At 43.5% G+C, this 27256-nt stretch overlaps 1 protein-coding gene across 1 annotated transcript; it reads left to right on the forward strand.

The window, feature by feature from the left end:
* Positions 1 to 4761: 4761 nt before the first annotated feature.
* On the forward strand, positions 4762 to 23465 carry LOC139322717 (actin-binding protein WASF3-like). Its single transcript, XM_070951918.1, has 9 exons — positions 4762 to 4898; positions 7601 to 7731; positions 8973 to 9126; positions 9422 to 9539; positions 11711 to 11886; positions 12958 to 13182; positions 13518 to 13568; positions 20867 to 21258; positions 23308 to 23465. Exons 1-9 carry the CDS (start codon positions 4762 to 4764, stop codon positions 23463 to 23465), a joined length of 1542 nt encoding a protein of 513 aa, XP_070808019.1.
* The last annotated feature ends 3791 nt before the right edge of the window (positions 23466 to 27256 follow it).

The following is a 27256-nucleotide window of genomic DNA, read 5'->3' on the forward strand; positions in this document are numbered from 1 at the left end:
GGTTTGGAGTCCCTTAGTGCCCACTAAGTCCAGGCCCCCTTGAATCCCATGAACTCTTATCTAGTGCCAATTTGCCTTGGCCATTGGTAAATCAGATTCTTGTGTATAGGAAGTAGTAATAAACGAAGTGCTTTGAACTCAGTCCCTGTTCCTGGTTATTTTTGGGCCTGACACGATCCAGATTTGAAAGTCCAATGGTCAATACCTTCCCATGGTTACATGACCACACTTCAGGCTCTCAGCAACAGAACTGCATTCACAGCCATCTGCAGTGCCCCATGGTCACGTGATCGTATTTTATGACAGTTTTGCCAAAAAAACCCAGCATTTATTTCCTGTTTACCGCAAAACTGGCCCATAGCAAACCATGGATCTGCAGCATGTCACTTTACAATTGTGGTGTTCACTTCAATGAGGGAACAGTGGTTAGAATGCAGTACTGCAGGCTACTTCTACTGACTGCCAGCTGCCAGCAGTTTGAGTCTCACCGACTGAAGGTTGACTCAGCCTTCCATCATTCCCAGGTCAGTAAAAGGAGGACCCAGATTGTTGGGGGCAAGATGCTGACTCTGTAAACCACTTAGAGGGGGCTGTAAAGCACTGTAAAGTGGTATATAAATTTAAGTGCTATTGCTATTAAAATTCGGTCACCGGGACCAGAGGTTTAGTCTTCCAAGCTTTCAGACTTGTGTTGGAGCCCATCCTCAAGGAACTTCTCTCTACCAGTCTCCATCACTTCACAATTTGAGGACTGACTGTAAACTGATTAATCATTTCTGTCACTGTAACCAGAAGTTCAGCTGTTTTATGTTAGGATCAGGGTGTCCTTTATGCTGGTGGGCTTCTGTAACACCCCAAGAAAAGACCACACACATCAGCTATGAGGTCTCCTAAGCTTCACAGATGGCCAGCGTCATTTTGCTCTCCTTGCTATGCTTTGCTGTGAGCCCTGATTTTCAGCATGCCTAATGCAGCTTTCTGGAAAAGGTTGAAAAAGAGAAGCATTTCAATGAGGCACAGCTGGGTAGCTCTGCATTCAGCTTCATCAGTCACTCCCCAAAAGCTGGTTTCCTTCTCCGGCTGCTTAATGAATAGAAGTAGGAAGAAGGAAATGATCTTTCCATGTTGTCATGAAATCTCGTGGGTCAAAATTCTCGGGGTCTTTCTGCAGAGTTCCGTTGGGACAGGATGGAGCTCAGAGTTCATCTTGTTGGTCGTTTCTGGTACATCCATTTCTTTTCTTCTTTTTGGACTGGAACAGGCAAGCTGACCCCGTGAGAGCAGAAAAAGGCTTTTGCTTGCCTGTTAATTGGCAGCTCTTTCCGTTCCTTTCAAGCAGCCTCTCACATATTTCCTGTCCCTGTGGGGCCTGGTAGCCCATCTGTGGAATCCACAAGACAGTCAGTTGGTAGGACATGTGGAGAGCCTTGGTAAGGGATCTAGAAGATCTTCCTTCCAATACAAATCAATAAAGGAAAATATTTGTGGCTTAGGGTTGAAATGAAGGATCCTTGGTGCTCTCTGAGCTTAGTTGTTATCTTTAATAACAACTAGACAGACGTCTCATTACCCACTAGGTAACATCATCACTATTAGCTATTGTGCTAATAATCAGTGCTGATGAAGTTACCTAGTTTGGGTAATGAAATGTCTGCAAGAAAGCCACCAAGTTTAAAGAGTATCAAGGAGCCCTCCAACGTGGGAAGAGTTTCTTTGTGTATCACATGGTGATCATTCATGAAAGCAGAGAAATCAGAGAGACTACAAGGGTCCTTGGTGATCTCTGAGCTTGGTGGTTTTCTTGCAGACATTTCATTACCCAACTAGGCAACATCATCAATGCCATTGTGCTAATAATTAGTGCTGATGAAGTTACCTAGTTTGGGTAATGAAACATCTACAAGAAACCACACTGGAAATCTTTCCTCCCAAATCAACGTGATCAAAAGGTCAAGAAGATCAGACAAGTTTATCAAAGTTTCAGGCACAAAAATCCTCCTGCCATCTTTCTACCACCTCATCAGTGAAGCAAGTGAAGCAAGCATTCAGCACTTCTTTTACAGGACAAGATTATCTGGATGAAATCTTTACAGGCGAAGGGTGACCTTCTTGGTATTGGGTGGCCAGGTGACCAGGGTTCGTGGGTGAATATGCTGTCGTTCTTTGCAAATCTCCCTCCATGGTTTCCTCTGCTTCCATTGAATTCCAAGAAAATACAGGGGGGATCTATTCCCCATTAGTTTCCCCCTAGTTTGGATGGCTTGGGCAGCCAAGAGGCCCCAGAGTGAGAGACTAAGGTCTAACAGAAGCATCAGCACCAACAGTGGTACCTTCTCCGAACTCCGGTGATAGTTAGTTCAAAAACACCATCAAAAGAAATTTGAAAGGTGGTCTTAAATTGAATCACCGGGACCCAGCGGTTTAGTCTTCCGAGCTTTCAGATTCATACTGGAGCCCATCCTCAGGGAACTTCTCTCTACCAGAATATGTGGTTTGGGCTATTCTATGTGTAGTATTTATGTGGTGCCTGGTTCTGTGTGGGTTTTTATTTGTTGATTAAGGTGTTGATGACTGGCTATTAAGTCATTGATTGTTGTTTCCTTGTGCTGACAAGTCCTCTGCTCCTAAATACCTGATAAGCAGGTGATAAATCAGCACTCCTGTTGACTGATAAGAGGCCTCTTTCCCAGGCTTCAATCATTTCCCTGGCTATCTTTATACCTGCTCGGCTGACAATCTTAGTAGATGCAAAATTGAATGTATGTCCTCTTAAAGAGCCTGGGAATAAGGTAGAAAAACAGAAGCCAGAAGGTTTTGGATTCTTTTCTGCTCCACCAATTTCCCTCTTTGACTAGCAATGGATTCAGTAGAACTGCAGTGATTCACTTAACAACCATGGCATAAAGATCATAAAATCAGGCACAACTCTCCTAGCAACCGTCTCATTTAGCAACAGAAATTCTGGTCTCAATTATGGTTATAAGTTGAGGTCTATCTGTAATGCTCTCTCGACCCTAAAGTCTCCAGCATCTTTTAGGGCCACCAAGAAATTAGACACCACTTAGTGCTTGAGTTCCCCTGCTAGGAAGTCATTAAGATTGCTCTAACAGCTAGTGCCCATGGTCAAGGATGATGGGTCACGTGGGTGTCTAATTTATATGCTGCTCCTCACTCAAAGGCTTCCTTTAAGGATGGGCAATATTCTCTTGAGAACATGCTGAGAAAAGGATTGGAAGTTGATCAAGCAACAGAGAGAGAGAGAGAAAGTTCCTTTTGAAGCATATTTGCCTCTGAGATTGCTTTTATGCCAGAGGGTACAAGCCCTGCTCTCAGATTCCTGGTTGTGTGTTTCTGTTATTTCTACGTAAAGAAAGAAGGCTGGTAATGTAAAATGATGAAAAGATTAGACCAACTCTTTCAATCTCAGCAACTTTTAAGATGTGAGGATTTCAAATACAGAATTCCCCTACAGGCTGGGGAATTCTGGGAGTTGAAATCCTCACATCTTAAAGTTCTAAGGTTGAGAAATCCTGGGTTAGATAAAGAGTTCTGATTTAGTTCCCTTCTCAGCTACCAAATCCATTCCTTGATTTTGGGGTCAGTCTCCATCTCCCAACATAATCTACCTGGCAAAGTTTCGTGAGCACTAGTTTCAAAGCTGGTAGATGCAATAGCCACCATTCAGACTTTGTCTTGTTTTGAACATGGTGTGTAAGGTATGTGAGAGTTTAATTTGCATGTACTCAACTCATTTGGCTTATTCATGGTTCAGTCTATTGAAACAACCCAGGAAACAGGGTAATCAGTAATCAAGCTAAAATGTACTGGATTCCAAATTGGAGACAGTCTTCAAGAAAGGGCTCTGAGCTGTCCTATAGAATGAAAATATTGTTTATTCCAGGGGTGAAAAGCTCCTGGTTCGGACCGGATCGCCCTATCCGGGTGGTTCGGAGAACCGGTAGCAAAAATCCCTGCGCTCCCCCCCCCCATGCCCAGCTGAGCCGTGCGATCATCAGAGGCTGTATTTTTTTACTTTTAAAAGCATTTTTTCTACAACCTCTTCGGCCAAAGAGGTTGTAGGAAAAAAAAATGCCTTTAAAAGCCTCTGGCGATCCCAGCTGAGTTGCCTGATCGTCAGAGGCTCCTAAAAGCATTTTTTCCTGCAACCTCTTAAGGTTGTAGAAAAAATGCTTTTAAAAGTAAAAAAAAAACAAAAAAACTTGGCCACGCCCACCCAGTTACATTACACACACACACACCCCAAGCCATGCCCACAGAACCGGTAGTAACAAATTTTAGATTTCACCCGTGGTTTATTCCCTCTGCAAACTCATGAAAATCCTTCTTGGTACCCAAATGTAAACAAATGTGAATGCATCTCTCCATATTCCCATGTTAACTTTGGGTACTTTCTTTCCCCCCCTTACTTATTAAATTGATGATGTTGCCTAGTTGGGTAATAAAACATCAGCAAGAAAACACCCAAGCTCAGAGAGCACCAAGGGCTCCACAGTTTTTATCTTCTTCTCCCCTTCCTCTCCTCCACTTTGCAAACCCCACTCCCTTTTAGCACTGATGATGTGGCCTAGTTGGGTCATGAAACGTCTGGAAGAAAACAACCAAGCTCAAGAGAGCACCAAGGACCCCACTTATTAAGCTTCTGCAAAGTTCAGTTCTTAATGAAGGCATAACATTTCAAAAGAAAATGAAACCTTCTCTCTTCTCTTTATTGCAGGCTTGGTCCACTGACTCCTCGCCAAGATGCCACTGGTGAAGCGTAATATCGAGCCCCGCCATCTTTGCCGGGGGGCCCTTCCTGATGGGGTGACCAGCGAGTTGGAGTGTGTGACCAACAGCACTTTGGCTGCCATCATTAAACAGTTGGGAAGCCTCAGTAAGTGGGCAGGTTTCGCACAACCTCCTTCGTGCCTGTTAGTCGAAGCAGGCTAACGAAATAGGGTGCAGCTCAGAGGGAGTTGGGTTTGAGAGTCTCCCAATCCCTTTCAGTTCCACGAATCTTAATTTAATTTAATTTAAATATTTAATTTAATTTTTTTTAATTTATATGCCACCCATCCTGCCGAGAGGCAACTCTGGATGGCTTTCAACAAAGTTGAAATGTAATTTTAGGCTGCATTAATAGAGGGGTAGAATCAAGAACACGTGGAGTTCTAATACCGCTTTACAAAGCCTTTGTAAGGCCACACCTGGAATCCTGTATCCAGTTCTGGTCTCCACAGTATTAAAAAGATGTTGAGACTGGAAAGAGTGCAGAGAAGAGCAACTGAGATGATTAGGGGGCTGGAGGCTACTCATTTGGTTCAGTCTGTTGCATCAACCCAGGAAATGGGCTAATTCAGTAATCAGGCTAAAGTAACGTACAGGTAGTCCTTGACTTACAACCTTTCATTTAGTGACCGTTCAAAGTTACAAGGGCAAACAATACTTATAACCATTTTTCACAGTTACACCTTGGCAGCATCCCTATGATCAAGTGATCAGAATTTTAATGCTTGGCAACTGACTCACATTTAGGACCACTGCTGTGTCCCGGACTCATGTGATCCCCTTTTGTGACCATCTCACAAGCAAAGTCAATGGAGGAAGCCAGATTCACTTAACAACTGGGTTACTAACATCAACTGCAGTGATTCACTTAACAACTGTGGCAAGAAAGGTTGTAAAATGGGGAAAAACTCACTTAACAAATGTCTCACTTAACAACAGAAATTTTGGACTCAATTGGAGTCATAAGTTGAGGACTAACTGTACTGGACCCTGAATTGAGACAGGCCTCAAGAAATGGCTTTGAGAATAAAGTGAAAATGTCTTTTATTCTCTCTGCAAACTCATGAAAATCTCTCTTGGTACCCGAATGGAACCAAACTTAAGTGCATCTTTCCATATTCCCATATTAACTTTTAAGTACTTTCTATTTCTCCTTACATATACTTTACCTATTGATTGGATGCTGCAAGAAAAAATGATAAGAAAATTGATGTTTTTAACATTTTTATCAGAAGAACTGGAAAAAGAAGGAACTAGATTTTGGACGCTTTCCAAAATAACTCTTTCCAAAATAATAATTAAAAATTCTCAGTAGCCTGAACCCATTTTAAGATGGACTGTGAAAACCCGGCTGCTTAATATTATTTGCAAAGTACAAACAGCATCATTTGCCTTTTGCCCAACATTGGGGGATGGGTGTCTGTGTGCAGGATTTGAGATGTAAGAAGTCACAATTATTTTACATCTGATTTGATTAAAAAAAAAACAAACCCAGGTTTGCACCTTTCTTCAGTGCTGTGCATTTTATTTTATTTATTTTATTTTATTTTATTTCTATACCACCCTTCTCCTGCGGGACTCAGGGCGGTGTACAGCCAGGATAAAACAAGGCATTATTTTAATCGCCTTCCTTGGGCAAAGTGACCAACAAAACAAGTTATCATATTACGGTTTCACGCTGTCCCAAGGACTGGAAATTGTCCCACTAGGTCCATCCAAGAGTTCAGAAACCAGGACCAAACTGGAGTTGCTCACATTGATTAGGGATGGAGCCTTTTCCTCTGCTGAATTGATCTTGCCTGCCTGTATTGATTAATTATCTGCAAAGCCAACAGTAGCATTTGAAGGTCAGCTGGTATTGAAGATGGCGTTCCTGTGGCTTTTTCCACAACAGAGTGTAAAAAGGGGGTTCTGTGTGCCTCTGAAACATTGATATCCAGAAGTGAATCGTCTCTAGAGAGAATAGGTTAATGCTAGGGATGTTACCTGGGATCTTACCCCACCTAATGGGGGCATGGTGGGCTAGCGGTTAAGATGCAGGGCTTGTCGACCAGAAGGTTCGCAGTTTGAGCCCCGAGCACCATGTGACAGGGTGAGCTCCCGTTACTTGCCTCTGCTCCTGCCCACCTAGCAGTTAACGAACATGCAAATGCAAGTAGATAAATAGGTACCACTGTGGTGGGAAGGTAACAGCGTTCCATGCACATCGACATGTAGTCATGCTGGCCACATGACCACGGAAGTGATGTTGGGATCCCCTTTTGCGACCTTCTGACAAGTAAAGTCAATGGGGAAACCAGATTCATTTAACAACCATGTTACTAACAACAACTACAGCTATGCAACAACTGTAGGAAGAAAGGTTGTAAAATGGGGCAAAACTCACTTAACAACTGTCTCGCTTAGCAATAGAAATTTTGGGCTCAATTGTGGTCATAAGCCAAAGACTGCCTGTATCTGATTGGCAGACTAGAGAGAGCATTAGTCCAAACTAAGAACAGTGCTAGTTATGGATACCATCTGGAACAGGGTTTCTCGACCTGGATGAGTTTAAGATGTGTGGACTTCAACTCCCAGAATTTCTCAGCCAGCAAAGCTGGCTGAGCCGGCTTTGCTGGCTGAGAAATTCTGGGAGTTGAAGTCCACACATCTTAAACTCATCCAGGTTGAGAAACACTAATCTAGAACATCTCATCCGGCGGTTGTTTATGATGGCTTCTCCTTCCAGTTTCCCAAAACCTTCTTTGAAGGCCATCTCTCTCTCTGCAGACCTCAAATGGGCTTCTCTCTTTTAACTCTTCCTCTCAGGCAGACATGCTGAAGATATTTTTGGAGAACTCTTCAACGAAGCCAATAGCTTTTATTTGCGGATGAACTCCTTGCAGGAACGGGTGGATCTTTTGGTGATCAAGGTCACTCAGCTGGACTCCACGGTGGAAGAAGGTACTGATGGTCAGATTTAGGAAGATTCTCAAGTCATCCAGGTCTTGGTTGCTCCAAAGGTGCTTTTTCAAAAAGCAACTGGACTTGGTTTTTCCTTTAACACATTTAGTTTCTCATCCAAGAAGCTCCTTCTGTTCTGACTGAGTGGTGGAAGATGGAACGACCTGATGCCTCCAAGGAATATAAATCCTTCCATTCTCCACATTTGGTCAGAATTGAGAAGCGAAACATCTTCAAGGGAAAACAAAGTCCAGTTGCTTTTTGAAAAAGCACCTTTGAGATGATGGTCAGATTGAATAGATTTTTATTGTTCTCTTTCTCTCTGTGTGTGAGTCATATTTCATCGATTCTTTGAGAAATATCACTTCCCCCCCCCCATATCCCCTTCAATGCCTCCTTATTATCTTCTGGCAAAGATGACTTTGTAAGCCACAGCATGGCCACATTGTCTGAGATTGTGTGCAAAATCCACCCAGCCTTGATAGTAGATCCGAGAAGACCCCTCTCTCCTCACTTCAACTATTTAGTCTTAATACTGTAGACTTTTTTCCACTAACTTTCTGTATAGCACGGAATATAATAATAGATTTTTATTTATGACAGTCTTTCTGCTTCCTATCGTCTGCTGGCTAAAAATCAGTTATTAATAAAATCACATTTAAAATCACATTGTTGGTAACTGTCTGGCATCAACTACCAGCAGGTTGTTTATGGAGATTCTCAGTCATCCAGGTAAAGGTGTTTTTTCAAGAGGCAACTGGACCTTCTTGTTTTTTCTTTGAAGACATTTCACTTTTCATCCAAGAAGCTTCTTCAGTTCTGACTGAATGGTGGAGAATGGAAGGATTGATATTCCGTGCAGTCCTCTGGTCGTTAGCACTCTCTCTGAAAGTCATTGAGGCCACTTGGAGGTTTATCTTGCCCTCAGAATCACCTGAATAGGGCAATTGGCTGTGGAAGTGGCCTCAACAACTCTCAGAAAGAGTGCTAATGACCAGAGGACTGCAAGGAATATCAATCCTTCCTTCCTCCACCATTCAGTCAGAACTGAAGAAGCTTCTTGGATGAAAAGCGAAATGTCTTCAAGGAAAAACAAAGGAAGTCCCATTGCCTCTTGAAAAAGCACCTTTAGGATATCCAGCGGGTTTTGCAGGGGGCCATGTGTGTGTGTGCCTGTGTGTTTTGTGTATGAGATAGGATCATGAGCATATCCTAAAGAGCGCCTGGTTTGTGTCTTCCAGTCTCCCTGCAGGATATCAACATGCGGAAAGCTTTCAAGAGCTCTACCATCCAGAACCAGCAGGTGGTGTCGCGCAATTCGATCCCTAACCCTGTGATGGAGATGTACCAGCGTTGTGATAAGCCTCCGCCCTTGAATATCCTCACTCCGTACAGGTAGAGTGGGGGAGGGACACTGCTGGTGGCTTTGCAGCCCTTACAAGGCAGAGCAGGGCTCCCCAATTTGGGACACTTTAAGACGTGTGGACTTCAGCTCCCAGAATTCTTCTGTTGTTCTGAAATTAAAACCACTACCTAAGGTTCCCTGTCCCCTTCACTTGACTGAGCTTCTCTGGGCAAGGATCAAACCAGTAGTAGGTGATGCTGCATCTCTGTCCATAATAAGCATCTCTCCTTTTCTTCTTTCCTTGCTCTCTTCCTTGCCCCCCTTTCCTCCTGCTTGCTATTTCAGAGACGATAAGAAAGATGGCTTAAAATTCTATACGGACCCGTCATATTTCTTTAACTTGTGGAAAGAGAAGATGTTGCAAGCCACAGAAGACAAGAGGAAAGAGAAACGCAGGCAGAAGGTAAAAACAGCTGCAGAACCTGGAATTCCTGGCAGGTAGTCCAGGTGGCCCTTGACTTACATCCGCAATTGGATTCAGGTGGTTAAGTGAGTTGCTCCTGATTTTACAACCCTAATGAACTAATCCCTTCATAGCCCCTCCCTCATCCTGCCAGAACCGATGAAGCCTCTGGGATAAGAAGCGAAATGTCTTCTTCTTCCTCAAGGAAAAAACAGTCCAGTTGCCTTTTGAAAAAGCATCTTTTAAAAAGCTGTGACCTGGATGATTCTGCAGATTGATTTTATGACCTTCTCTGCCACGATTTTTGAATCACTGCAGTTGTTAAGTGAGTCACATAGTTGTTAAGCGAATCCAGCTCCCCCCATTGATTTTCCCAGTCGGAGGCCAGTCGGGAAGATTGTAGATGGTGATCACATGATCCCAGGATGCCACAATTGTTGTAAATATGTGCTGGTTGCCAAATCTCCAGATTTTGATCACGCAACTGTGAGAATGCTGCAACAGTCATGTGTGTCACTTTTTTTCAGTGCTGTTGTTAACTTTGAATGGTCTTTAAACGAACGGTTGTAAATTGAGGATTAGCTGTACAGGTAGATGCAGCTAAACCTCCATCTAGAAAAGTGCCTTTTTTCAAGAGACAACTGGACTTTCTTTGTTTTTCCTTGAAGACATTTCACTTCTCATCCAAGAAGCTTCTTTAGAACTGATAGATGATGACTAGATTCAGCAGACCATCTGCATTTAAAAGACACTCTTCTGAAGACAGCAAAGTCCACATTTTGGACAGAGAGGACTGCTGGTTTGAAAGAGGGGTCAAAGAGGCCGTCTATGTCAAAATTGAACGGCCCTCTCTCAACAGAGGGGGGAGGCTACAACATCATCTATCTCCAGTCTACAACACCGTCCTTTCAACAGTTGCAAGAAGGCTCCCCACCCATTTGCACCACTCAGGTGATCCTGAAGACACAGATTAACCTCCAGGTGGCCTCAACAACTCTCTAAAAGGATGCAAATAACCAGCTGTCTCCAAGGTGTATAAATCCTTCCATTCCCCACCAGCCAGTCAGAGCTGAAGAAGCTTCTTGGATGAGAAATGAAATGTCTTCAAAGAAAAAACAAAATGTCCAGTTCTCCAAAGGCTGCCCTTTGGGACAACCATGACCTGGATGACTGAGAATCTCCATAGATCTCCATCCAGAAATAACAGAAGATAGGAAGATGTTTATGTGGAACTAAGGAGAAAATTCCTGATAGGGAATACAATTAATCTATGGGACAGCTTGTCTCCCAGAGTAGTGGGTGCTCCATCATTGGAGTTTTTCAGAAAGAGATTAGATCCATTTCTCCAGGATGATATAAGAATGCCTACTTTGGCAGGGGGTTGGACTAGAAGACCTCTAAGGTCCCTTCCAGCTTTATGATTTTATGAATCTCACCTTTTTTTTAAACAAAGAAAATAGATGTGTCCTTTTAAATTTGCTTTCCAATTCCCACTCGTTGTAGGGTCCAGCACTACAGGTAACTCAGCAGGGGTGTGCCGCAAATTTTTATTAGTTTATCAAAATATAAAATATAAAAATACAAAGAGAAATGAGAATGATTGGAAAATAAGGAAGGAGAAGGAAGAAAGGAAAAGGTGTAAGGGAAAGGGGAAAAGAAAAAAAGACAAATAATGACTTATGAATCCTTTTGGTTCAGTAGAATAAGATAATAACATAGAACCTATAAAACATTTTAGTTTTACATGATAATGTATACTAGTTATTTCTATAATGACAAATCTAAACAGCAAAACCCAAAATAAAAAGTTCCATTTTTCCCACCTCAAGCACAAAGTCCAGAAGAGGTTTCCAAGTAGAAGCAAAATTCTATGCGGACCCGTCATATTTCTTTAACTTGTGGAAAGAAACTTGTGGCCCCTTTTCTTTAATCAGAGCAGTCAATTTAGCCATCTCTGCCAAGTCCATCAACTTTTGCAGCCGTTCGTCCATTGTGGGAATCACAGCAGGGGTTGAGGTGGGACGGAGAGGATTCCCCAGGTTCCTTCACCAAGGCTGGATGTAGAATGTGTTTTGTAGTTGGGGCGGAGGGGACTTTGCCCCAGCTCTTTGGAGCCGTCTCAGTGGGGAATGCTGATGGCTCGTTCTTCTTCCCCGTCCAACTCTCTCCAGGAGCAGCGACTGGTTGAGGATTCCACCCGGGAGGTGAAGAAAGTGCGGAAGGCACGCAACCGGCGGCTGGAGTGGAACATGATGGCTTACGATAAAGAATTCCGGCCGGATAACAGGTTCTCACCATCCCCATATCACATGGCTTCATCGGAAGGATCACTGTCCCCAGATAATAGGCAGGTTTTGTGAATGACACACCTCGCTTGGCCTCCTTCCGTTGCTTTGGCTGCCTGGTCTTGCTTGGCTTTGTGGTTTGGGCTTTCCTTTGGTTTGACGTTCAGGGGCCTTGGGGATGCTTTTATGGAAGAGAGCGTGCCCTTTGGGTAGGGGCGGGGCCAGGGAAACCTGCGCCTCTCTTTCAAAGAATGAGTCCCGATATCTGCTGCTGAGGGACTGCTGAATTGGGGCGAGGGGTTGGCTGGATTGATGTGGTGCTGAGCTGAGCAGTTAATGGCACCATTTGGAACATGTGGAATTGAACTTGTGCCACCTTTGCTGCATGCTTCCCATCTGTCCCGTCCCCTTCCTTTCCTTCCCTTGTCCTCTTTCCCTCTATTTTCATCTCCCTCCACATTTTATTCCTCTTTCTCTTCTACCTTCTCCTCTTCCTCCTCCTCCCTCTCCTCTTCCTCCTCCATTTCTATCTTCATCTCCTTCCCCCTCCTCCTCCTTCTCCTTCATCTCTACCTTCATCTCCTTCTCCTTCTTCTTCTCCTCCTCCTTCTCCTTCATCTGTTCCTCCTCCTTCAACTTTACCTTCCTTCTCCTCCTCCATCTCTACATTCATCTTCTTCTCCTTCCCCACCATTACCTCCTCCTCCTCCTCCTCCTCCTTCTCCTTCTCCTTCTCCTTCTCCTTCTCCTTCTCCTTCTTCTTCCCCTCCTCCTTCTCCTTCTCCTTCTCCTTCTCCTTCTCCTTCTCCTTCTCCTTCTCCTTCTCCTTCTCCTTCTCCTTCTCCTTCTCCTTCTCCTTCTCCTTCTCCTTCTCCTCCTCCTCCTCCTCCTCCTCCTTCCCTTCCCCTCCTCCTCCTCCTCCTCCTCCTCCTCCTCCTCCTCCTCCTCCTCCTCCTCCTCCTCCTCCTCCTCCATGCTTGCACATTTCAACAGTACGGCTTTTGGCACACCAAACCCTTGGTTCCAAGAGGTGATAGATACCATCAAATCCCTCCCATCAATTGGATCCTCTGCTTGTCCCCCCATCCCTGCCCTCCAGGTGTACAACCTCTTGGTGTTTTTGTCTGCAACAGATCCTATGCATCCGATGTAGCTGATCATTCCTACCCAGCCAGTCCTAACCATCCTGGCCAACAGATGATGGCTCCAGCCACACATCTGGCCACCGAGAACAAAGAGGTGGTGCTGGTGGCTACTCAGGTCCAGGATCAGATCTTCAGGCCCTCGGCAGTGGGAAGCCGGCAGAACAGCCTCAACCGGGTACAGCAACCCCATGTGCCACAGCCACCCGAGACAATGTTAAATGGACCACGACCTCAGATAATCAAGGACTATGGGTATGGATTCTGGTCTACTTTCTTTTGTCTGTTCGTCATGACTTTCCCTTTAAGCAGGAAGAGTTGGGTGTTTTCTGAAGCTCCCGGGTAGAAAAATGCCTCTTTCCAGAATTACAGAAATGTGATGTAAATTATTCTAGGGGTGGACTTCAGAAACCAGATTATAACCCCTTTCTTTGCCATGTATTTATGGACGGCCCCCAAATAAGATTCAGTGCCCTGAAATCACCATTGGAAAATACCAGCTAGAGTAGGGGTCTCCGAAGTTGGCAACATCAGCTCCCAGAATTCCCCAGCCAGCATAGCTTTAAGTCCACAAGTCTTAAAGTTGCCAAGTTTGGACACCTGTGACCTAGAATGATATCCTTTGATGGGAGTCACCTCTTGACAATCCTGAGAAATTAAATAATACCTATTGGATGGCAGCAAAGGAAGGTCCCTCCTGGTGTGTGTTCTTTATTTCAGCCAACTGGGGTAGTGGGAGATTTCTATCTCAGGCCAAGGCAGGAGTGCTGTTGGGCATAATCCTGGAAAAATTCCAGCCGTCCCCAATCAAAGCTCTCAAACAGAGGCCAGGCAGTGACATAGCTGCTTGCATCAACAGGGCTCGGTCCCTTTCATGAACATATAGGTAGTCGTCAACTTACGACTACAACTGAGCCCAAAATTTATGTTGCTAAGTGAAACATCTGTTAAGTTAATTTCCCCCCATTTTAGGCATTTTCTTGCTACAGTTGTTAAGTGAGTCACTGCACTTGTTCAGTCAGTACCACAGTTATTAAGTGAATCTGGTTTCCCCATTGACTTTGTTCGTCAGAAGGTCTCAAAAGGGAGCCACATGATCCTGGGATGCTACAACCGTCATAAATACGAGTCAGTTGCAAGCATCCAAATTCTGATCACATGACCATGGGGATGCAACAATGGTCATAAGTGTGAAAAATGGTCATAAGTCACTTTTTCAGTGCCATTGTAACTTTGAGTGGTCACTAAACACGTGGTTGTAAGTCTATGCTAACATAGCCTTATTTTTGGTTTCTGGAGTCCCATTGAAACTTCGAAATGTCACTAAATGAACTGTTGTAAATCGAGAACTACCTGTATCATCTATGAACAACCTGTTAAAGGAATTGACATTCCCCTTTGCTCAGAAAACACTGAGATTTTTAGAGCAATTGTTGCTGATCTTATGTCATAAGCAATGGTTGATAATTTTTAACCTTAAACCTGCCCTTTTTTCATCTAACTTTAATAAGCAGCAGTCCGTTTTTCCTAGCTTTTTAAGTTAAGACATGCTCAAAAAGGGTACAGGATTACAGGTAGTCCTTGACTTACAACCATCATTGAAGTCAAAGTTTCTGTTGCTGAGACAATTGTTAAGTGAATTTTGCCCCATTTTATGACCTTTCTTGCCACAGTTGTTAATTGTATCACTGCAGTTGTTAAGTCTGCAGTCTTAAGTTGTTAAGACCCAGATTGTGGGGGCAATAAGCTGACTTTGTATAAATATACAAAAGTATGAAGGCTATTGCTTAACGCCTTGTAAGCCGCCCTGAGTCTCCGGAGAAGGGCGGCATATAAATTAAAGCAAAAAAAAAAAAGTCAGTAACACGGTTGTTAAATGAATATGGATTCCCCATTGACTTTGCTTGTCAGAAGATGGCAACATGACCCCAGGACACTGCGACCGTCATAAATATGAACCAGTTGCCAAGCATCTGGATTTTGATCTCGTGACCATGGGGATGCTGCAATGGTCGTAAGTGTGAAAAATGGTCATGTCACTTTTTTCGCTGCCGTTGTAACTTTGAATCGTCACTAAGTGAACTGTTGTAAGTCGAGGACTACTTGCAATTAACACAAGGTGTTTCTGCATGGGAGCGATTTTCTCTCCTGGCTTCCTCTGCCTTCAGACAGGGATCTACGTCTCTTCCATGATGACTGCCTCATCTTAGGAAGTGCAGCACATTTTGGCTCAGAGTGAATTTACAAGAATGTACGTTTCCCCCGCTGCAAAGGCCGGGATTTCTCAGCTGAGAAGCGGTTGCTATGGGGAGCCTTTCCGTGTTCCAAGGCAAAGCAAAATGATGGCATTTCATTATTTCTCATTGTTCTTATAAATTTGTTCCCTTCAGTTTCCACATCAATTTATCCCTGGCACGAAACTGGTTAGGGATTTTTATACTCTTTTGTTTGAACATGACGCATGTTATCAATTTTCTTGGAACAGGCATTTTTGGAAAGTCTTTCCGTAACACAGTTTGATTTTCTACTAACGTTTCTTTAATTTTATATGTTTTTATGGCCATTTTCTCCAATATGTATATTTTTACAACTTAAGGGTTGTTGTTTTTAAATGAACTGCTCGCAAAATTTGGTAAATTGTTTATCATTGGCAGATTGATTCAGGACATTTGAACACAATAGCTTTTATTAAAATGTGAATTATTTCCTTAGGTTGGCTGAGGAAATGACTCACATTTTAATAAAGCCAATCTCCAAATTTCTCATGGAGCTTGCTTCTATATTATACTGTCTAGTAAGTGCTGGTGAGGCATCGCATTTCTGCATTCCTTTTGATGGAATTAAAAAGTGTCTCTCATTTTGGAAATAATTGAATGTTATATTATTCTACAGCTGGCAGCCTTCTCTCTGGTCCTTCCACTTCTAATTGATTCACTTTCAGTATAGTCATGTCAGTATTGATAAATGGACCCTCTAATTACCCCTTAATTATTCAATTTCTTTTACCCAGCAGAATTTCAATTATTGGTTTCTTCCCGATTAAAACTGTTCTTTTCACTAGGTCCACAGGCGAAAAAGGGAAGGAGAACATAAGAGAATGCATGGAAGGTTCCTTTCCTTGCTAAACAAGACACAGTTACAAGGATGTAGGACCTAAGGGGGAATCTCCCCATTAAGGACAGAATAATTTAAAAGCATCAGTAATGTAATTGAACCTCACATAACAAGCTAGTGTTGGCAGTTGTGCTTTAAGACCAAGTCAATTCTAGGAGGAAAAAAAGAAGACAACAAAGACTCTAGGAAAGGAATAGGCTGTCAAGAGCTGAACTTTCGCTTCACTTTCACCCCTTAACCATTTGGATTGTGTTGATGTCCACTTCAACAGATGTTTATATATCCCTCAGCCTTTCACTGTAATACTCCACTTGGCACTGAAGTCTTTATGTACATCATCTCTCCATCTTATAGGAGGTTTTCCACATGAACTTGTATAGTGGTAGGACCACCACCATGTCCACCTAATGCTAAGGAAGAGGACTGCCCACTTCCCCCCAAAAATAAGACCAGGTCTTATATTAATTTTTGCTCCAAAAGATGCATTAGGGCTTATTTGCTGGCTAGGTCTTATTTTGGGGGAAATATGGTACTAAATGCACCTGTCTGGCTGATGATCTTAACTGGGGCTTATTTTGGAGGTAGGACTTATAATTACAAGCATCCTGAGAAAAAATCATGCTAGGGCTCATTTTCTGGTTGGGTCTTATTTTCAGGGAAACACGGTAGTTTGGTGTAGCAGTTATAGCACCAGGTTAGATACTGGGAGAGCCTGAGTTCTAGTTCTGTGCAGATGGGTAAAATGATCTTGGGCCAGTCACTTTCAACCCTAGGAAGAAGAGAAAACACTTTCATAGGCCTTGATGAGAAAACTGCACAAAATCTACAAGGTAGACCAGACTAATAAAACAAATCCATCTAAGTTACTTTTACTGTAAAGCTATAGTAACCAAATCTTGAAAATCTGAATGTGCTTCCACCTCCCTCTATCTTTGTGCAAATGAGGGAGGAGTTTGTCTGAAATGTTTTTGTCAGGGTTCCGACCGATGCCCTAATTAATCATGAGCCTCAAGCCAAACTTCAAAAGAAATCCAGTTATTTATTAGGACCTTCATGTCGGCACAAACCAACTCTGACCCTCACTTAATTTGTGCCTTGGCTCTGACCCTGTTTCCCCCTCCCCCCAAGGTGCGTCAGTCACATTCCCCAACAAAGCAATTTCAAGGGCTATAGAAGTCACTCCCTCCAATCACTGTGGGTCACCCTGTAGATGACCTTGACATTGCGGGCTGGAATGTGCTTTGTTTTGACTGAAATGCAAGTTCCTTCATTCAGCTGCGAGGTTTGACTCCCTATACCCCTGCCTTTGGCAACTCAAGAGCAGGTCAGGAATGCTTCGCGAGTTGACAGTTTTCTCAAGTTGCCTTCTTGGACCAGGCTCAGGTCCCTTTACCTAAGCAGTGCCTTGGTAGACACCCTTCCTTTTGCCCTTGAGGCTATTTCCCCGGCCCTGTACACTATGTAGTCAGCAGGACTTGAAGGTGAACATGCATAAAAATGGAAAAGTCCAATGCCTCCTACCCATTTGTATTTCCATGTCGATGCTACATTAATGACATGCATAGCATTGACCATGGTCAAATATGAATAAATTTATGTTTATTTGAGAAGCAACCTAGAACTAAAGAGAAATTTCCTTATGGTGAGAGCAATCAACCAATGGAATAGTTTGCCTTCAGAAGTTGTGAGTGCACCATTACTGGAGGCTTTCAAAAAGAGACTGGACAATCATTTGTCTGAAATGGTATAAGATCTCCTGCTCAAGCAGGGGGTTGGACTAGAAGACCTCTGAGGTACCTTCCAACTATTTTATTTTATGTTCTAAATAAAACAGAAATTCCATGCTAAATATCTTGGGGGGGCAGGATATCAGTGAATAGGACTTCAGGACCATGGACAGCAGCTTCAGTTGATGCTGTAGACCAGTGGTTCCCCAATCCCCTGGCCGTGGCCCACCTCCGTGTCATGGCCTATTTGGAATTGGGCCACGTGAATGACTGCGTGTGCACAGTTCAATTTGCACAAGCAGTGGGCCGGTGGGTATTTGCATGCGTCCGCGCTGGCCCGCCACTCACATAAGTTGAGCTGCATGGACGTGCACATGCGTTCCTGCTAGCCACTCACGCGGCCCAATTCTGAATAGGCCATGGCCCAGTAATGTGCTTTGGCCCAAGGATTGGGGACCTCTGCTGTAAGACAAAAATGCATGATGGATTTCAGAAAACATTTCATAAAATCCTAGGGCTGGAAGGGACCTTGGAGGTCTTCTAGTCCAACCTCCTGGTCAAGACAGGAGATTTTATACCATCCTGGACAAATGATGGTCCAATTTTGTCTTGGAAGCCCTCCAAGCAGTACAATCCTCGTCTTATTTAAAGGTAGGTAAGAGATATTATAATGCAAAGCGCAGATTTGAATTACAAATGATATTCAGGGAAATGGCTTCTTGCAGGAAAAACACTCACCTTTTTTGGTTAGAACATTGTCTAAGGTTGTTATCTTGTCAGCAACCAAAGACAGCAGGGTATTTTAAGATAAGCAATAGTCCTTGGACCACGTGAACATAGAAACAGCCCTGACCTTTATTTTCCTTGCCTTGAGACAAAAGGAGCAAATATTAGAACAGATCTGCATTCATTGATTATGCGGAATAAAAGTGCATCGGCTGCAGGAAATAAAAAGCTTTAAAGGACACTCAATGGATTTAGAAAGCTTGAACCGTCTTCCCTTAAGAAACTTCTTTCTAAACTAACATCAAGGAAATGGGCGATCCAAAACTGAAAGGCGGAAAGGAATTAAGTAAGCAAAGTCTATTTTATATTAGACAACCTCTGATCTTCTGAAAGATCAGTAAAGATTTCCTTACGCAATTCCTCAATCTCTTCAACAATGGCATAGCTTCTAAGGTACAGGTAGTCCTCACCTTACGACCAAAGTTTATGTTGCTATGTGAGAAATTTGTTAAGTGAGTTTTGCCCCATTTTATGATTTTCCTTGCCACATTTGTTAAGTGAATCATTGCAGTTGTTAAGTTAGTCAGACGGTTGTTAAGTGAATCTGGCTTCCCCATTAACTTCGCTTGTCAGAAGGGTGCAAAAGGGGATCACATGACCCCAGGACACTGCAACCGTCAGAAATATGAGTTGGTTGCCAAACATCCAAATTTTGATCACATGACCATGGGGATGCTGCAACATTCATAATGATGAAAAATAGTCATAAGTCACTTTTTTACTGCCATTGTAACTTCAAATGGTCACTAAGCGAACTGTTGTAAGTCGAGGACTACCTGTCCTGGAAAAGTTCAGGGAGATATTCAGAGGTGAACCTGCCGTCAAAGTATCCCATGTTGAACTATACAGCACAGTCAAACAACAGCAGTTAACCCCAGGAAATGTTTTACAACATTTTGCATTATGTCATAAAGTGCTTTGGGATCATTTTAGGTCATACAATGTTTTATAAAATTTGCCTAATTTCAATTCCATGGGAGTCACATTCTGTAAATTAGCCCATTTGAGGTTCTTCAGTTGAAAGGTTTTGCCCTATGGTGCCCTGTTTTTACTCAATTAAAGGTTACAGGCATGAGAAATTTAGTAGCATAAGGATGAGCCCCAAAGCTAATTATAAATGCAAATCTTTCCCAGGTAAAAAATAATTATCAATCTGAAATGGGTTTGGGTTTTTTTTTGCAAACTTTCCTTAACAAGGTGTCCTCTAAAACATTGGTTTCTCCAAGGAGGGGCAATTGACATCATGATATCATTTTGCAAATAGTGCAAACATTGCATTAATGGCGTAATTCATGTGATCATATACAGGTAGGCCTCAACTTACAACCATTCATTTAGTGACAGTTTAATGGGACTGAAAAAAGTGACTTATGACCAATTTTCATGCTTATGACCATTGCAGCATCCCCATGATCACGTGATCAAAATTTGGACACTTGGCAACTGACTCATATTTATGATGGTCACAATGTCCTGGGATCATGTGATCCCCTTTTGCGACCTTCTGAGAAGCAAAGTCAAGGGGAAGCCAGATTCACTTAACAACCGTGTTACTAAGTCAACAACTGCAGTGATTCACCTAACAACTGTGGCAAGAAAGATGGTAAAACGGGGCAAAATTCACTTAACAAATGCTCTCACTTAGCAACAGACATGTTGGGCTCCATTGTGATCATAAGTCGAGGACTACCTGTAATGTCATGCACTTTGCCTTGCAGAAGCCAAAAAGAGCAAGAGAGCAGGCTGAGAAGGGGTAGGGCTTTAACCACTGATTTGCAGCTGCAATCTTGACTCTTCTGAGCCCCCTCCCCCACCTGTCCAGCAAAAAGACAAAGGAAGTTAGGCAAAGAGAGATTGTGGGAGCTTCTCCCAGTGAGTTTTCTGGTTCATTTTATGCGTTGGGGGACCACACAATTGGACAGCCCCTCCCTCCCGTGAAATGCCTTTGCTTTGATGGGATTAAAGCTGAAAAATGGCTTATTTAGAACACAGAATGAGTTGGAAGGGACCTTGGAGGTCTTGTAGTCCAACCCCCTGCTCAAGCAGGAGACCCTAGACCATTTCAGACAGGTGGCTGTCCGGTCTCTTTTTGAAAGCCTCCAGTGATGAAACACCCACAACTTCTGAAGGAAACTTTTGTTCCACTGGTTGACTGTTCCCACTTTAAGGAAGTTTCTTCTTAGTTCCAGGTTGCTTCTCTCCTTGCTTAGTTTCCATCCATTGTTTCTTGCCCTGCCTTCTGGTGACCTTCTTCCCTTTCCTTCTCTTTGCAGTCCTCAACCAGTGCCAATGGCAGACTACTTTGTGCCACCTGCTCCTCCGCCCCCACCCCCAGTCATCCCTTCTGCTCAAACTGCGTTCGACAGCCCCATCTCAGCACCTTCGGCCATGGCACCCAATGTTGCCCCTTCAGTTAGCCATGCCACCTATGCGCCTACCCCTCCCCCTGCTGTGCCCTGCCTCTATTCTGCCTCTCCCCCCCAGGCTGGGCCCATGGGACCTCCTGTGGCACCTCCCCCTCCTCCCCCTGGACCCCCCACCATCTCGGCCTCCCCTGCACACACAGCCTCCCCGCCTGCTGTGACGGTGGAATCCCGGAAGCAGCCGGTGCCCCTGATTCCAATGACCGATGCCAGGAGTGACCTGCTTGCTGCCATCCGCCGGGGTAAGTCAGTGCCTTTTGCTTTGCCCATGATTTGGACCTACCTGCAGAGTTTGAGCGGTTGCACTTTAGTGAGCCTGATTTTCTGCCAGGAAGCATTTGGCAAAGGAAGCAAAATTAGGAGAACATCGTCCCATCCCCCAAACCAAGGGGCGGAATGGGACAATTCGCTGTAGCCAACTCACCATGGTCATCTTGCCATGGTCAATTCACCGTGGCCAACTCAACAATTCAATTTAAATATTTAAAATAATGAAAACATTATTTTAATTTTTGTCATTTACATTTCATTTTTTTTTTTAAATTTGATTTATATGCCGCCCTTCTCCGGAGACTCAGGGCGGCTTACAATGTGTTAAGCAATAGCCTTCATACTTTTGTATATTTTTATACAAAGTCAGCTTATTGCCCCCACAATCTGGGTCCTCATTTTACCCACCTTAGAAAGGATGGAAGGCTGAGTCAACCTTGAGCCTGGGGAGATTCGAACCTGCAGTAATTGCAGGCATCTGTGTTAATAACAGGGTGCTTTAAACCACTGTACTACCAAGGCTCTTTTTGTCCCTCCTTTCGCATCCTTTCTTTAATGATTCCATCTTTTCTTGGATATTAGTGTAACTCTTTTCCTGCAGTGAGTTTTCCTGCAGCGAGTTGGCCATGGCAGGTTGGCTGCAGATGGAGATCAGATGCTCTCTCTTCCTGAACTAGGAGCCCACAATTGCCTTCTTTGCCTTGCCTTATTGAGGGTCCCATCGTCCTTGGGTGGGGTTAGTAAATGGATCGATTTTCAGTGCCAGCACTCGAGCTGAGAGAGACCTGGTGATCACCCATAGTTAGCGAACTGTCAGGGTTCCGACCAATGCCCTAATTAAATCATGACTCTCAAGCTGAGGTTCAAAAGAAATCCAGTTATTTATTAGCAGTGTCATGTTGGCACATACCAAGTAAAACCAACTCTGACCTCACTTAATTCGTGCCTTGGCTCTGACCCTATTTCTCCCCTCACCCCAAGGTGTGTCATCAGTCACATTCCCCAACGAAGCAAATTTGTGGGTTATAGAAGTCACTCCCTCCAGCCACTGTGGATCTGTGTGGAGATGGCCTTGACATTTGCCAACTGGAATGTGCTTTGATTTGACGGAGGTGCAAAGTCCTCAATACAGCTGCAAGGCTTGATTCCCCATCCCCCTGCCTATGGAACTCCAGAGCAGGTTGGGAAGGCTTTGCGAGTTGACATGAACACCATGAAAGAAATGGTGGAAAGGCCACCTGTCCACAAAATTTAAGGGTTGGGTCTCAAAAGCATGCTTGAAGCTTGCAATAAATGCACCAGATCAATATTTCTCAACCATTTTTTTTTTTGCCGTTGTTCCAATTCCAACCTTGTTTTTCTCCTGTGCCCCCCTTGGCCAGATCTCTTCTCTGATAAGGACATGCAACTGGTGCTTTTTCTTTTGATGTCCACAATAATAAAGGAGAATATTTGTAGCTCAGAGTTGAAATGAGGTGTCCTTGATGGTGCTTGGATCCTTGGTGGTGCTTCCCGAGCTTGGTTGTTTTCTTGCACATGTTTCATTACCCAAACTAGGCAACATCATCTGTGCTACTGCAGGTAATGAAACATCTGTAAGAAAGCAACAAAGCTCAGAGAGCACCAAGGACCCCATGGTATTTGCAGTTTAAAAGCACTTTGCTTTTCTGTGGCCCTCTTGGCATGTGCTCTGAGCCCCCGTTACATGTTGAAACCTCAGGCTCGCTTGAAATGTCCTAGGGCCCAAGCTGAGAACTCTTGCTTTAGACCAAGGCTCTCCAAATTTGGCAACTTTAAGACTTGTGGACTTCAGCTCCCCAGCATGGCTTCCTGGGGAATTCTGGGAGCTGAATCCGGAAGTCTTAAAGGTCGCCAAGCTTGGAGAGCCCTGCCAAAAGCATCACACAAAGGGGGTAAAGCCAGTCTGAGACTTCAGCTTGGGCTTGTTTAGATCAGCTGGTGCCAGGCATCTCCTTCCTTAGGCTGAGCTGGAGAAAAACCTTCCTTTTCCCCCTCCCCAGGAATTCAGCTGCGCAAAGTCCAAGAGCAATGGGAACAGGAAGCCAAGAAAGAGCCGGTGGGGAACGATGTGGCCACCATCCTCTCCCGAAGGATTGCTGTGGAATACAGCGAATCAGACGACGACTCGGAGTTGGATGAGAATGAGTGGTCCGATTAAAGAAGGGGTGGTGGGCTGCCTTTGGAGCAGTGGGGGGGAGATCTCCCAGGTTTTTTCCTGCCATCTTTCTGCCACCTGGCTTAGGCAACTCAGCGTCCCTGGCAGGTAAAATCACGGCTGCTCTGAGCAGCTCAGCCTTCAGGAGCTTTGCTTTCGTGCCATGTTGTGTTGTTGACAATGTTTTAAGGTGGCCTCTTTGTGGGCAGACGGGCATTAGGGATCCTTATCTTTTGAAACACACGGTCGGGGAGGGGTGGGGGAGGAAAAGACCAGCTTTCTCCTGAGTTTTCCCAGTGGTGAAAATGACATCTGAATTTTTTTCAACATGCTGGAAAAATGGAGTGACCTTCCCTTACCCCTAAACCATACAAGGAGGGGGGCCCTTTGCAGTCATTCCCACTCAAGATTTCAGCCATCCATTTATGGGGATAAATTTAAGCAAACACCCTTTTAGAGAGACCCATTCATCAGAGAGCACAGAAGGGGATGGGAAGAGAGACTTCCCTCTGTGAAAAATCCACTAAGGTGGTTTCCAAAGTTAGAAGGATGTAAATCATTCTTACATTTTTCTCCATTGCTTCTAGCACTTTCAACTAAGCTCCAGAAAGCAAATTGGCTGGGACAAATTGCTAGCACTTTACAAGGGAAGGGGAAAAACAGGATGACAGTAGATTTCAGATTTCCCCAACCTGCTGAACACAACCATAACTCCCAGCCTGCGAATTCAGCGGCTGTGCTAACTGCAGTTTATGAGAGCCTGAATCCACACATCCTTCGGACCTCACCTTGGGGAACAACATAGGATTCCATGGGCCACACTTTATTTTGCAAGCCACGTTATGGCCAGTAGGAAGAGCTTGGGTTTTGTTACTGTTGGCAGTCAAAGGCTCTTCTTTTCTAAATGACCAAGTCGGGACAAGCCCGACAATAAGCCAAGTTCAGTGAGAGAAGGCAAAATGTTGGACAAAGGACAAACAATCCCAGTTCAGATGTGATCAAGGAAAAAATCCCACATTAGCAGCCATTGGGGGAGGCAAATCAGCATTGCAAGATCTTTTGACTCTCCTTGTAGAAAACATAAATCCCCTGTTCTCCAGAAGAATATTCTGACTCCACTTAATGGGAAGATAGAATATTTATTTTCCCACTTTAATAATCTTTCACCCAGGTGGATTTGTGGATAGCGAGCCATTAATGTTCCTAAGAAACCCATAAGAGTTTCAAATGTCCGAGGGAATCAGCAAAACCTGGCCAACAATTAATTTGCTGAATTATTTTGCATTCTGATCTATAGCTAATTTTTCTGAATGTTACCATGGAGAAAACACTACATTTCCTTCTCCTTCCTCCCCCCCTTCCCCTAATTGTGAAGAACTAGAAACAAAATTGCTGTAAAATTGCTTGTGCATCCAGAAAAAAGTTTGCAAAATAATAATGGGAAAATTCTGATTTTTGAGCTGATACAACCAAATATGATAAAAATGTCAAACATCACCAACAGAGCCGGATGATTTTAGGTGCTCGTTTCTTTTCAGAAAGATGCTAACTATGTACTTTTCCTTCCTGGTTTAATCATCTTAAAATTCTTGAGCAGCCTTGAAAATTAAAATTTCCCACCAATGTAAGTTGATATTCACATACCTTTCGTAAATACCTAATTTTATAGTTGTGCCTATTTGGAAGTAAGTCCTGATTGAGTTTTGTTGGGCTTACACTCGCTAAATGTACATAGGAATATAATGGTAATTTTTAAAAACCTAACAGTATTTGGCAGTGAATGAAAACAAGTGCCAATTCCTCTCTCCTAAGATCACCTTTTTTTTTTTTACTTATATTTTTCTTTTACTCAGAACAAAGTTAAAATACAAAATATAAAACCCAGAAAAAAACACAAAGCAGTCAAAACATTAAGAAAGTGTAACCAAACCCCCACACACATTTTTAATGTTCTGCTTTGTGTTTTGTGTTTTTCTTTTATGTCTTCTTGGGTTTTTCTGAGTTTTGTATTTTGTAGATCACCTAATTTTTTAGGTTTTAATTTTTTTTAATTAGGTGTTTGTGGGGCTGTAAACTGCCCCCAAATTCATTGTTTTTCACAGCTTTTGGGTTTAATTGGAGGGAGTTCTGAGGTCCAGTTTTGATTTACAGCTATGCAAGATTTGAAAAGTTGCTTCAGTGTAAGTAGGAACCCAATTACAGGCCTCTCTGTGGCTCATTAATACAACTGTCTCTTTTTTTCAGAATTGCACATCTGCTACAGAGAGCGCTTCACGATAGCCTATTTAATGATGTGGCTGCTTTCATGCTTGCTTTAAGTTTTGGATTCAGACCTCAACATATTTTGAAGCAATTTGGGATATTCCGCACGGCCCTATTCTCTCTCTATTTTTTTTCATAGAATTTGGTCCCAAAGGGTACAGTGCATTCTTTTAAAGCAAGAGTCCCCAAACTTGGCAACTTTTAGGCTTGTGGACTTCAACTCCCAGAATTCCCTAGCCAGCCATGCTAGTTTGGAGTTGCCAAATTGGAGAATCCCTTTTTTAAAGCGGAAGAACGCACTGAGACTTTGTAGGCTTCAGGTTGCTTAATCACCCTTCTTAAATTCTGCCCTCGGATTATAATCAAAAGTATACAAGAGTTTGCATAACAGGAAGAATCTGCTTTCCTCCTTTGACAATCAAGATAAACTAAAGTGTTTCCATTGCTGAGAGAAGTGGTAAGGACAACGTCTGTCTCTCAAGTTTTGGCATATGCAATTTTTTGGGGTACTGCTACATATTGTCTAAATTGGTTGGCAATTTGCCTTTGTCAACCAAGGGAGAATAGTTGAATTTACCGTACATTAATGGATACCTGATTATTCTGAAGAAGGTTAGTGAAGGCTGTGCTGTAGCCCCCCTCTCCCCCAAATATAAGTTCCCTTTTTGTCCAAGAAAATTCTCCATACCTCCAGCAAGGAATTGGGATCCATGTAGCCTGCACTAGTCCTTCAAGGAACAGATGTATAGACAGAAACTCCCTGAAAGAAGCATTGTGAAAAGTATGCCTAGATTTTGGCCACACCTGCATCCCTGATCACTTGCCATCTTCTCAATCCAATCTGCTCTTACTCCAGTCTGCAGAGGGCGGTGGAATTCTTCAGGTCATCTTCACCACAAAGCGGTGGCACCACCTGCCCGTGATGAGCAGGATTGACATTCCATCCTCTGCCTGTAATTTTCTTCATTGACAAGGTACAAGATTGGGTAGGGAAAATGGCGGAAGATTGGATAGAGAGGGAAAAGGATTGTAGAACACCCAAGGCTCTGTTCCTTCATCTCCAGGCTGGCTGGGGAATTCTGGGAGTAGAAGTCCACTACTGTTAAAGTTGCCAAGGTTGAAAAATTCTGATTTAGTATCAGGCAGATTCTTCAGTCCAGTTGCCAGATCATTATTTGTAACATTGAGATAGGTCAGGCATAGGAAATAACCCAGCAAGTTGTCACAGTAGTTGAAGATACAGGTGGTCCTCAACATACGACCACAATTGAGTTCCAAATTTTTGTTGATAAGTGTTAAGTGAATTTTGCCCCATTTTACGGCTTTTCTTGCCACAGTTGTTAAGTGAAGCACTGCAGTTGTTAAGTTAGTCGCATGGTTGTAAAGTGAATCTGGCTTCCCCATTGTCAGAAAGTGGCAGAATGAATCGCGTGACCCTGGGACACTGAAACCGTCATAAAGATGAATCAGTTGCCAAGCATCGGAATTTTGATCCCGTGATCAGGCAGATGCTGCAATGGTCTTGTATGAAG

This window comes from Pituophis catenifer, unplaced genomic scaffold (assembly GCF_029215685.1).
Source record: "Pituophis catenifer annectens isolate HBS135680 unplaced genomic scaffold, rPitCat1.0.hap2 SCAF_11, whole genome shotgun sequence".
Classification (NCBI taxonomy): domain Eukaryota; kingdom Metazoa; phylum Chordata; class Lepidosauria; order Squamata; family Colubridae; genus Pituophis; species Pituophis catenifer.

Excerpts from the sequence above, each read along its gene's own strand:
- LOC139322717 (XM_070951918.1), top strand. The coding sequence starts at position 4,762 with ATGCCACTGGTGAAGCGTAATATCGAGCCCCGCCATCTTTGCCGGGGG. Across the intron at positions 13,183-13,517 it reads CCACAGCCACCCGAGACAAT|CCAGCATAGCTTTAAGTCCA; the intron begins GTTAAATGGACC and ends AGAATTCCCCAG. Across the intron at positions 13,569-20,866 it reads GTTGCCAAGTTTGGACACCT|TCCTCAACCAGTGCCAATGG; the intron begins GTGACCTAGAAT and ends TTCTCTTTGCAG.